Genomic DNA, 13,133 nt, shown 5'->3' on the forward strand with positions numbered 1-13,133 from the left:
TTGCTCCAATTTAATCCACTATAAGGCCTTTTCCATGATTATCCAACTCTGTCTGGCTCAAATCTAGCCAAAATAATTCGATACAATCACTAAATATTATAGGAATCAATTCTATAAGAAAATACTACATTTTAAAGAAAAGATTCCGAAATTAATTAAAAATTTGCTCGCGAGGCCCACATCTCGAAATCTGGCGAAATTTATGAAATCCGACAACCCATTCAATTACGAGTCCAACGATACCAGTTTCACTCAAATCCGACTCCGAATCGATACCGAAATCTCAAAAATTCGTTTCTATGAGATTTCTAAAAATTTCCCAAGTTTAAATCTCAAAACACTAATTTATGGCGAAAACAATGATATACTTGTATATGTAGACCAAATCCAAGTTAGAATCACTTACCCCAATGTTTTTCCCTTGAAAATCTGCCAAAAGTCGCCTCTACTCAAGCTCAAGTACGTAAAAAATGGTAAATGGGACGAATGCCCTCTTTTTATAAAACTGCCCAGCAGCCTTCGGAACTGGGCCTCGATCGCGGCTTCGATCACAGGCTCGAGCATGGACCTCAGTCATGGCCTCGATCAGGGCATCGAGGTTGGGCCTTCGATCAGGACATCGAGGTTGGGCCTTCGTTCAGGGCATCGAGCATGGGTCTTCGATCAGGGCATCGAGCATGGGTCTCGATCCTAGCCCTCGAGCCTTACCTTCGATCATGTCCTCGAGCTGGACCTTTGATCGTGGCCTCGAGCTGGACCTTCGATCATGGCTTCGATACTGAGCCTCGTCCCTGGCTTCGACTCAGGCCTCGATCGTGGGCTCGATATCTGGGTTCGATCTGGGGCTCGATCACAGCCCAAAATATACAGCAGAAGGGAAAATTGCAGCAGCTTTTAATACAGTTAAATATTAAAAATTGATATGAGATGATATTAAGGATTTGAATCGACAAGAACTAAATTATTTAGAACAGATAATTAAGTCTTTGATTTAGATAATTAGCAAAAAAATCTATTTAGTTTTTTTTTTCAAATTCATCATATAAGTAAAACTATTTTTTTAACTTTATAGATTCTTAGGGTTCATAAATTTATTTCCATAAGCACAATGTTGCTGGTAAAGAATATCCAAAAATAGAGTAATAATTAATTTTAGACTTTATATTGTCACTGTTCACTTTTTTTTTTAAAAATATAGGACCAATCTATTCATTCTCAAATCTTAAATAAAATAGCTATAATTATTAACATCAACACAACATTCTCATAAAGAAAATAGCTATAATTATTAATGTAATTAACTTAATTAAATTGTTCGTCGTTGCAAGTTTAAAAAATATTTAATTATTTTAAATTCAATAATCGAGTCAATATAACAATATTATTGTTCTCATTTAAATGAATATCGCATCAATTTTAATGCCCATTTTTATTTTGCATAATTTATTCTTCTTGTATGTAATTTTTAGTTTATTAACACTATATCTATGTCTATATTTATTATAAAAGCACGAATGCTAGAAAGTTAAATGTTGAATGACAAAAATATCCCTATAATATTGACCGACAGTTATACCCTTCATAAACTAAAATTTTCTTTAAAGAAACAAATTACATGTTGGATAAACTATTAGAAAAAAATTTAAATTATCTGGACGTTGAGTTCCACTAAAAAGTACAATCCTGTATTTAAGTATACTTGGTTTATGTTACAAATTTAAGTTAGTCAATGACTCCTCCTTCTCATTATAATAAGATAATTTGATCTCACACAAAAATTATTACTTTCAATTATAAGAAATAAACAGTTAGCCACTAATTAGAGATGTCTTTACTCTTTAGTCACTGTTTAAAATATATTTACTCTTTAGCCAGTGTTTAATAAATTTTTACCCGTCCGGACGAAAATACTCATTGTGCTAGACATGGGTGCTGTGTAAATATTAAGGACATGGTGTCCTTAACTTCATAAATGCTATATAAATATTAAGGCCAAAGTATCCTGTATTTGCACATTCCGTTGTTAAACTTTAGGACATCATGTCCTTAACTTCATATGTGTAGTATAAATGTTAAGGACATGGCGTCCTTAACTTCATGTGTGCAGTGTAAAATGTTAAGGACATAATGTCCTTAACTTGTATTTGCACCTTATGTTGTTAAACTTTAGGACCTCATGTCCTTAACTTTATATGTGCAGTGTAAATGTTAAGGACATGATGTCCTTAACTTCATGTTTGTAGTATAAATGTTAAAGACATAATGTCCTTAACTTTATGAGTATTGTGTAAATATTAAGGACACGATATCCTTAACTTCACGAACGCTGTGTAAATATTAAGGACAAAGTGTCATGTATTTGCTCCTTCAGTTGTTAAACTTTAAGATATTGTGTCCTTAACTTCATATGTGCAGTGTAAATGTTAAGGATATGGCGTCCTTAACTTCATGTGTGCAGTGTAAATGTCCTTAATATTTATACAACACTCATGAATAAAGGGTAAAAATGTCGTTTCATATTAATTTTAATAGAGTAGTGATTATTTTTGCTCAACATTAAAAATATTGAATAAAATCTAAATACCATGTTAAATAGTGACTATGTCACGCCATTTCTAAGCAAAATAAAAGTAAGACAAGAAGAGCTTTCCCTAGCCCACTAGCATCTTCCCAAAGCAAGAAAAAATTGATTCCATTTGGAAGACAACATAGGTTATTGGCTATCGAGCTAGAGTTCCAAAATCCAAGCAAATAGTGATTTTGGATTTTGGTTCTTATTGCTAATTCTTTGTTTTATGATGCCCAAATATCAAGTCTAGCTCAACTTCGTTTCTTAAAAAAACAATCCCGAAAGAGGCAGAGCTAATTAAAATTATAAAGACGATCTTCTATCCTATCTAAAGTTGTACATAATTTGGTAAATATCGAATTATCGTATCAAAATCGAAAATTTTGGTATTCGGTATGGTATTTGGTTGAATTTTTTTTTTTTAAAAATTAGTATTAGGTATGGTATTTGGTATTTTAAAATAAAATACCGAAATACTAATATCATACCGAAATATATATTATATTACACAATACACAATTTATTAATTATAACATAAATACAAGAAATCTAAAACTTTACTTTCCTTTATTCTTTAAATTCATCAATTAACTCTAACCAAGTAACAAGACATTACTCTAAGTTTTCTCTAAGTTGGTATTTGCCAATTCTAGACAAAACTCTTGTCAACAAACGTTTTTAGTTTTGTACTTTTGAGCACTTTAATTAAGAATTTTACCGTCTATGACTCTATGCACTAATTAGTATTCAAACCGAAGTTACCGAACCGAATAAACCGAAACCGAAAGGAGAAAAACTGAATCATATCGAATTTAAATAGGTACGGTATTGGTATAGCATTTTACGAAGCCGAATACCGAAAATACTGAACCAAAATATCTAAATACCGTACCGTACCGACCGACGTACACCCCTAATCCTATCTTGTATGGAAGATGGATAACCAAGATAACCTAGGCAGAAAAAACCTATGAAAAAAATTGATTGGAACTTGCAGTCGGACTTATTTTATTTTTCTTTTAATACCGTTTGGAATACTACACTAATACATAATTTAAGGTAGATTGCCATTTATTTGCATAATTTTAATGTTTCAATAATCAGTATTTTATTTTTTTTGTATAATTACTGTTATGTTAAGTGATCATATGACTATGTTATTTACATGATAATCTTATGCGTTTAAATTTCTAACTTTTATGAATATATAATTGGTTAAAATTCAATGAAATAATTTGGTGAAATCAATATGATTGCTGTTTTGGTTTCACCTAATCTTCTACATCTTTTACTGTAGAAAGAAAAATGATGCTGATCAAATATAATATTTGTTAGAGGTTTTTTGCATTGTCCTAAAAAATATCATATTCCATTCTTTTTATTAGTAACTTTTACTTTGCTATGCGAAGAGAATTACAAGAAAAATGAAATACTATATTTTCAGGAACTAATTATTAAATTTTGCATATATTTAGATACAGTTAATTTTAGAATACTATGCAATTAAAAATTTATTATTACTTTTTAAACGTGCTCGATAATAGTAGATTGAAAATACTCATCGCAATAACTAGTAATAATAAATTTTGTAATACCACAATTTACGTGGGGATTTTTGTGGGTATTCCTTAAGCCAAACGCCCCTAATAAGAGTCCGCCGAAGTGATGGACTGGCGGGAACTGGGAAAAGTTGAGGAAGCATATGGCGGGAATCCCTCGTCTTTATAAACCACTCCTCCCCAAAAAACTTTCCACAAATTAACATTTAATATTGATTTAGCGTTTGCATTATGGGGAAGAGAAAGAAGACGGCTAGGGTTACTGAAGAAGAAGAAGAAGAAGAAGAAATGAATGAAAATCAACAACATACCACTGCTTCTTCTTCCCATAATAAGAGCCTATATGAGGTACCTATCATTTTTTGCCCTAATTAACTGTAGCCTTTAAGGAAAGTGTATTTGGTCGATTTTTTAGGTGTTTCTCGCTAATATACTGATTTTTTCAAGGGTTTTTGCCTATTGTGCCCTAGGTTTGGCCAGTCTGTTGAGTGTTGAGTTCCTTTGTCTGTTTTATGCAAAATTTCAGTCTGTTGAGTGTTGAGTTCCTTTGTCTGTTTTATGCAAAATTTCAGTCTGTTGAGTGTTGAGTTCCTTTGTCTGTTTTATGCAAAATTTCAGATTAGATCAGACTTTGGGTAACTATTCCAATGTGCAACACACTAATTGCTTGAATGTAGCTAACAAATAATCCTGTAATTATTCATACTCATTGGCTACATGGAACTCATTTAACAATTTCTAGTCAAGTTTAAGTTGGTCTTCCACGTTAAGCATTCCTAGTGGTATGCAAAGGAGTTGTGATGATATGATAAATGTCCATGCTACTCCAACTAAGTCTTGTACTAGGGAATCATAGAATCAGCTTTAAGGTACCGGGTTCATTTGAACCCACTACTTTTGACATGGAGTATAAATTTATGTGTAAAAATCCACTAAAGTTGCAAAATATGGTAGATTGATGGATGCAATGCTAAAAATCTTAAAGGTTAAACCCATAGAATTTAAAAACTGGATCCGCCTTTGATTGTTGTTGGCTCATTATCGCATCTCGAACCCCATAACCTAATGCAGTGGGTAGGTATTGGAAATACAAGCTGAGGCTCTCTATTTGAGAGCTTACCACCCTGTCACTTTCTCAACTGAAAGTGGAAACTGTCTAAATTAACATTTGTAATGGCCTTTCACATACGAGAGCCCTTATCAGTGGCAGAGCTAGCTTGGAGAAAGGGGGTCCAATTAAATTCCCTTTGCTAAAAATGTATACTGTGTGAATAGGGTTAAAATTCGTCTTTTGGGTGTGTGAACTGTTGAACTCCCTTGTCTTGAGGGGAAGTTCTAGTAAAGTAGCAAAGGGGTTCAAAAATTGCATTAGGTCACAGGTTTAAATTCCATGTTTGACAATATTGAATCCCTAGTATAAAATCTTGGTTCCATCACTGGCCCTTTTATCACATGGGAGATAGTAGGAGAAAGTGGAACTGGTTGACATTGTATACTAATGACTCAATTCAACTCCAAAAAATTTGTGTCCTTACTATAATGCATTCACATCTCCTAATCCAGACTTAATCCGGCATATTGAACAAGCCCTTAGTTGATTTCTTTTAGGAAGACTCTATTACTTTATGGAGGAAGAAAGATAATAGTAAACTGGAGCAGGAATATTGTTCTGCTTGAATCACTTCATTGATATTGACATAGTTGCCCGTAATTTGTCTGCCAAGTTGGTCTCACTCTGCCTGTACTAAGAGCGTGTTCATTGAATATTGTGATGTACTGAAGTGCTTAGAATGAAACAATAAGGATCATAATTATCATGTGGCATTTGTATCTGTACCAATATTACAGTTCAAAGATCTTTCTATGAACTAAGCACGTGATTTTTTTGCTATGTGTCAGTATTGGTTTTGCTTTACTTAATTCGCAACAGAGCTGAGATAACTAACAAGTCATCTGCTTTATAGATTCTTGGGGTTGAAAGAACAGCATCTCAGCAGGAGATAAAGAAGGCATATTACAAGTTGGCACTGTGGCTTCATCCAGATAAGAATCCGGGAGATGAGGTATATCACAGTTTTATAATTTTTTAGTTTGATTTTCTTCACTAATGCTATATCATTAGCCAACAGGAAAGGCATTTATATTGAATTTTCTTTCTGTAGGAAGCTAAAGAGAAATTTCAACAGCTGCAAAAGGTGATATCAGTTCTTGGTGATGAGGAGAAACGGGCACTCTATGATCAGACTGGCTGTGTTGATGATGCTGTGAGTTACACTAAATTGGTTTTATTGCTTGTTATGATGCAATGCAGTAGAAAGTTTGTTTTAAATTTAGTAAATGAAAGCTCCCACAGCAATTTTATTGCACACACACCTTCTCCTACTGAGCGTTTTTAAGTCACTTCATAGTCGGGAGGAAACTTGAAAGTAAATACTTTAAAATACCAATTAACACGAGGAAGGATGATTTTCTCCGTTACATAAGTAATTCAACAATTTCCCCTTGCCTCATGTGAATAGAACATGAAATTGGACGTTTATCAATTATGCATATGTATGTGATTTCATTTTAGAAGAATTAACCCAAATGGCCGTACACCCAGTCACTTAAACTAAAAATAGCCCGTGGAGGTATAATATGTACATAATTTATGTATCATATATGTATAATTATGTATAATATATGTGTATGGCTAGAAAAAGTAAACAATGAATATGACCGGCTATTTGTGTAAGGATCCCTTCATTTTATCATCATAATTGAACTATTTCTACTCTGGTTAACCTACCCTAACCCTTCTTTATTGTAAGAGAAGTAATTCAACAATTTCCCCTTGCCTCATGCGAATAGAATATGAAATTAGACTTTTATCAATTCTACATATGTTTGTGATTTCATTTTATCTCAATAATTGAACTATTTCTACTGAAGAGAAGCTTTGGGGCAACGGTAAAGTTATTTTTGTGTGACCTATATGTCACGGGTTCAAGCCGTGGAAGCAACCACTAATGTTTGCATTACGGTAGGCTATCTACATTACACCCCTTGGGGTTGCGGCCCTTCCTCAGGCCTTGCATGAATGTAGGATGCTCTGTGCACTGCTCTTTTTAATTGAACTATTTCTACTCTTGTCATCAACCTACCCAACCCTCCTTTATTAGGACTTCTATGGAGCTCACATAGGTGGAGTCACTAATATTATGTTGGTATTTATTTGCATTTTGTGTTACGAAAACATAATGTCTCTATGTGCGTGTATATATGGTATCTCTATGTAAAATAAGTCTTAATTTTATCTGAATCTTAGTATCTTATGGTCATTCATCTACGTAGAGAGATTTGCAAACTTTACATAATCTCTAAAATAGTAATTTTACCCTGTGGTTGAGGCTGAATACTCCCTTAGGGTAAATCGAGCGGATATCTCTTTAATACGTTTGCACATAGCTAACTGGTAATTGACAGGACCTGGCTGGAGATGTTGTGGAGAACTTGAAGGAGTTTTTTCGAGCTATGCATCCAAAGGTAATAGTGACACGGATATGTAATTCTGTTTTAATTGAGTATTAGACATCCTCTAACATGGTTCTTGCATAAATGTTTATTGCAGATAACTGAGGCTGACATCGAAGAGTTTGAAGCAAATTATAGAGGATCTGAGTCAGAGAAGAAAGACTTGATTGATTTGTTTAACAAGTATAAGGGTAAAATGAATAGGTATTAGCTGAGAATCAAGTACTCTTCTCATTTCCATTAACTTCATAATCTCTATGCTGCCATCTAATTCATTAACGTGCAGGCTCTTTTGTTCTATGATTTGCTCTGACCCCAAGTTAGATTCACACCGTTTCAAAGATATTCTTGACGAGGCAATTGCTGCAGGTACGGTTTAGCTTCGGTTAGATGAGCTTCTTTGAAACCAAGTTATGTGTTCATGACACTGTTAATACATTAAAACCATTTCTGAGCCCCAACTTAATCGATATAGATTTAGATTTCAGGATCTGTTTCATGTTACAATCTCTGACATTTCTAGCATGGACTGGACTGGACGTTTTCTATGTTCTGATCATTTTTCCTTTTGCTACGTGGTTGCTGCTTCCCAGTTACCTAATTACATCTTTTAGCATTGTTACATGGTGATGTTGGAACAGATTCCTCAAGCCCCACCCAAAAATTCTTTGCTGACAATGGACTTACAACTTCAATTTTACATTTATAGGGGAGCTAAAATCAACAAAAGCATATGAAAAATGGTCGAAGGAAGTGTCTAAAACAAAACCACCTACAAGTCCGTTGAGACGGAGACAAAAGTAAGTAATTTTTAGCCTTATTCATTGCTAATCATGAAATTAGCAATATTCTAATTGGTGGACGCTTGAAATGCTATAGGCCAAAGAAAAAATCAGAGGACTTATATGCTATTATATCGCAGCGGCAAAATGAGCGAAGAGGTAAGATGACTTGTATGTTGTCGTCTCTGATTAGCAAATATGGTGGGGATCCATCTGCAGCGGAACCTAGCGAAGAGGAATTTGAAGCAGCTCGTACAAAAATAGAGAGTAGAAAGAAGTTCAAGCGGAAGAAAATGTAATTAATATGTTGTCTTCTAAACCTTTTTGCTGCAAAAGTTGTCATTTCTATGGCTTGCTATTTTTGTAAATGTGGAAGCTTTATTTGCTTATCGCCAGCATAGTGTCTTCAATTTCTCTTCTGTCAGGTCTCGGTTGTCATATCACATATGGTTAGCAGGCAACTCACTCTATATGTCTCTTCGTAAACTCTTGCACATCGGAAACGAGCTTTTCTCATTTAAGGACTATTATTTGGGGTGTGGTGGGATAATTGAAATCTTTTTATCTTTAATAAAAAGTTTTACATTCAGAGTTTTGAAAATGAAAATCTTTCAATAAGGAATGTTTAATCCTCCTTAGTAGACTTATCTGGCATATAATTAGGATTAATCTGACCAATGAATTTCGACTACCAAATAGTTATTGCACTATAAAAAGAAACTCGAGGTTGATATGGGTAGACGGTAGTGCAAATTGGAAGGTGTAACATTGTTTTAAATTTGATGTCTGGTATTGCATGTAATCCAAATAAGATTTTCTTGTTCTTCTACTCCTGGACAATGGGGGGCCTACCATATATAGTTGACGATAATAAATAAATAAATGACTTGCAGTTGATTTGTTGCAGGGAGAATTCAGACGTTTGCTTATTCATCTCTTTGCCATTCAAGGGTTTTATGTCCTACTTCCTACTGCCTTGTTTTTCCAATTGTACCTTGTGCCTGCCTGGTCAAATTTGTTTGTTGACAGACCACATAGCTTCTTTTGTTATGTTGCATTTTTGTTTTTTTCTTAAATCTTTTTTAAATTTCGTTTAGTATTTGGTCTCCTTTTTCTGATCTCTAGTCACAGGTTGCTCTAGTGGTAAACACCATCCACTTCCAACCAAGAGGTTGTGAGTTCGAGTCATCGCAAGAGCAAGGTGGGGAGTTCTTGAAGGGAGGGAGCCGAAGATCTATCGGAAACAGCCTCTCTACCTTATTATAGGGGTAAGGTCTGCGTACACACTACCCTCCCCAGACCCCACTGGTGGGATTATACTGGATTGTTATTGTTGTTATTGTTGTAGTCACAGGTTTCTAAATTCTATAATAGCGATATAAGGTGTTACTAATTGAGTTTTTGAATTTTATTTTTATACATATTTTTAGTGAATTTCTTAATACATATATAGTTCCACCCGGTCTCTAAAAAATTCAAGTGACTTCTTTAAGTTCCTTCAATGTCTTAATATTCATCGGGTCTCTGTTTGGCTAATAAAGGCAATATCTTTTTCCTGAATAAATAGTTACTATTTCTGCATAAAATGGAGATGTCATTCCTTGAGTAACTTCTACATTACCCCATTGAAATAAACTTCTGGAAGAGATACATATCTTTTAGAAATTTCTTTTAGATACATATCTAAAAGGGAGGCAACGGTGGAGCTAGATGATTGGTTACGAGTTCATGTGACCTCAATAACTTTTGCTCAAATTTGTATGTATACATTTGATTGTAAATTCAATTATCATTGTAATATTTATTTGATATTGTTCTAGGAATGTATAAACTTCAAACTCATGAATCCGCACAGAAACACCAAAAGCTTTTCTTGTTTTGTTTTCTCTTTTTCTTTCTTTCTTCTTTTTTGCTCTAGTGTCATTTTTCTGATCTCTAAAAAGATTATACTAGTGACTTCTTTAAGTTCCATCAATCTTTCAAAGATTAATTTGGTCTCCTTCTTGTCAAATGAAAAATATCGCATCTTTATTTTTTTTGGAATAACTGGTCATTGTTCCAACAATAAAGTAAACATGTCATTCATTGAGTAAATCTGATTACACCATTGAGGTAAATTCTTGATTATCCACTCTTTTTTTGGTAGCTATCAACTTTCATTAATTATCAAGTAGAATATTTATAAATTCAGCGAGACTTTATACTCAGTCTACCGTTCATATGACAAACACACTACAGTAATAGAAACTATCCTATACACCTTAACTAGGAAATCTGAAATTCTGTAGAGTCATCTTAAGATTGTCAGCAACACGAACACGACAGGTATAGGCTATTTCTCTAGCTACAACATCACTTGTTCTCGCTTCTTGTACAAAAACTCTGTTGTTTCGTTCAATCCATATTGTATATATGAACTCTGTATATACCAGCTTCAGTATTTTTGCTTTCTTTGTCTTTCCTCTTGTTCTCTGTTCTATCCAGCTTTGCATTTCCCCCCATGACATCATTGATGGCCAATCAGTTGGTATCTATGCCATTAATTTGCTCCACACTCGTCTGCTAACTTCACATTCAGCAAATATGTGATCTTTGCTTTCCTCAGCTAGTTTGCACATTTGATAGCTTGTATCTATCTGCATACCCTAGCTTTTTAGTCTTGTAGCTGTGAGTAATCTGTCTTGAAATTGAAGCCATGTTATGAAGACTACTTTTGGTCTTGCTGCATTCCCACACATTAGATTCTTCCAGGTGACTTTTAGTAGATCTCCTATCATTTTTAGGTAGATGGCCCTAATCATGCTCCTGCTCCCTGTTGACTTATGTTCCACATTACTCAATTTCTCTCTTGCCTTGAATATTTTTCTTACCATCCAACTTGTTTGCTGGGGTATGGACATATTTGTTAACTGCTTCCTTTTTATACAGTACTCATATATCCATTTGATCTAAAGAGTATCTTTTTTACTATTCTCTCAGTTTCAATTTAGATGAGGTAGTTTGACTCGGCACTGAGTTTAAGAAAAAAAAAGACTTTTGAAACTTGTGGTCTTAAAAACTTAAGGGGTAAATACTTTGTGGGGCCATGACATTTGTGTGGTTATAAAAGTTTCTCATTAAGGGTAAAATGGATAAATTAAAGAGTTTAAAGTTGAATTATTTCCAAATTTAGAAATGTGTCATTTATTTTGGAACAGACTAAAAAGGAAAGTACTTCACCTAATTTGAAACGGAGGGAGTATGTAATTCCCAGCAAATTTTAACTATAGCTGCTTTCTTCCGAATGTTCAAATTTGTGAGGTTAAGACCTCCAGCTGACTGTGGCACACACATTTTACTACAAGAAACCAATGCTTTTCTAGTTATTTCATTTGCTCCTAACCAAATATAGCTTATGCAGTAAGATTTTATGGCCTTCATCACTTTGACAGGTATTATGAACAGGTGGGTCCCAATAGGATTGAACTCCAAACAGAACTGACTTCGCCAACTGGACTCGACCAGCATATGACAGCTTCTTTGCTACCCATGAAGCCACCCTTCCAGTGATCTTGGATATTAATGGTTTCCATTCTACTTGAGCTTTCTTGTAGTAGTGGGATCCCTAAATACTTAAAAGGTAATTCTCAGTAGTTGCTAAATATCACGCCTGAGAGGATTTGGTACTTCACCAAAATAGATAGCACTCTTTGACATGTTAGCTTATAAATCTGAAGTATCTGTGAAGTTACCAAACTTTCTGTGCAGTAGACCTACAGAAGTTAGATCTCATTTGGCAAACATTAGTAGGTCATCCGTAAAACTCAAATGAGTGATATTCATTTTTGAACACTTAGGATGATATTTGAATTGCTTCTCATCCCTCAATTCACTAAGATTTCTGCTTAAGTACTCCATGACTATGGTAAATAAGAAGGGTGACATTGGGTCGCCTTGCCTGAGCCCTCTTGTAGCATCAAATAGTTTGGTTGGTTCTCCATTGATTACTATGGAGTAATTAACAATTTACACATATTCCATTACCTATCTAACAAACTTTGGAGGGAAGTGCAGCTCTTCCAGCATCTGCTTCAGGAACCTCCAATCTACTGTATCATAGGCTTTTTAAATATCTAGTTTGATCATGCGTCTTGGTGAGATGTATTTCCTTGTGTATGCCTTTACCAATTCATGTGCCAAGATCACATTGTCTGCAACTTTTCTCCCAGGAATGAATCCAACTTGTGTTTCTGTGATGATACTAGCAATAACCTTTTGTATTCTTCCTGCCATGACTTTAGCAATGATTTTATAGAGAACAATATAACATACAATTGGCCTATACTCTTTGATTGTAGCAGGATTAGCTACTTTTGGAATCAAAGTTACTGCAGTATAATTGATGCCTCTAAACATAGTACCTGTTATAAAGAACTCCTTTACTGCTTCTATAACTTCATTCTTGATAATTGGCCATGCTTTTTTATAGAATACTGTATTGTATTCATCTACCCCTGGTGCTTTGTCATCTCCTATAGAGCATAGTCCATCATAGATTTCTTGTTCTATTACTGTTTCACATAGGTGAAGTTGCTGATCATGGTTAAACTTTTTTCCTCTTCTCATGGTCTTCTTATTTACTGCTGCCACACTGGGAATTATTGTGCCAGTGAGTGACTTGTAAAACTGAGTATTCTCGGCCCTTATAACTACTGAGTCAGTCAGTCTCCT

The 13,133-nt window shown here is 34.4% G+C and overlaps 1 protein-coding gene across 1 annotated transcript; it reads left to right on the plus strand.

Annotated features, from left to right (window-relative positions):
• Nucleotides 1-4,174: 4,174 nt before the first annotated feature.
• LOC107800321 (chaperone protein dnaJ 6) lies at nt 4,175-9,786 on the plus strand. Its single transcript, XM_016623479.2, has 9 exons — nt 4,175-4,476; nt 6,093-6,191; nt 6,291-6,392; nt 7,594-7,653; nt 7,739-7,845; nt 7,928-8,010; nt 8,351-8,441; nt 8,521-8,718; nt 9,555-9,786. The coding sequence occupies exons 1-9, from the start codon at nt 4,360-4,362 to the stop codon at nt 9,562-9,564; spliced, it is 867 nt and encodes a 288-aa protein (XP_016478965.2). The 5' UTR covers nt 4,175-4,359; the 3' UTR covers nt 9,565-9,786.
• The last annotated feature ends 3,347 nt before the right edge of the window (nt 9,787-13,133 follow it).

This window comes from Nicotiana tabacum, chromosome 4 (genome assembly GCF_000715075.1).
Source record: "Nicotiana tabacum cultivar K326 chromosome 4, ASM71507v2, whole genome shotgun sequence".
NCBI lineage: Eukaryota > Viridiplantae > Streptophyta > Magnoliopsida > Solanales > Solanaceae > Nicotiana > Nicotiana tabacum.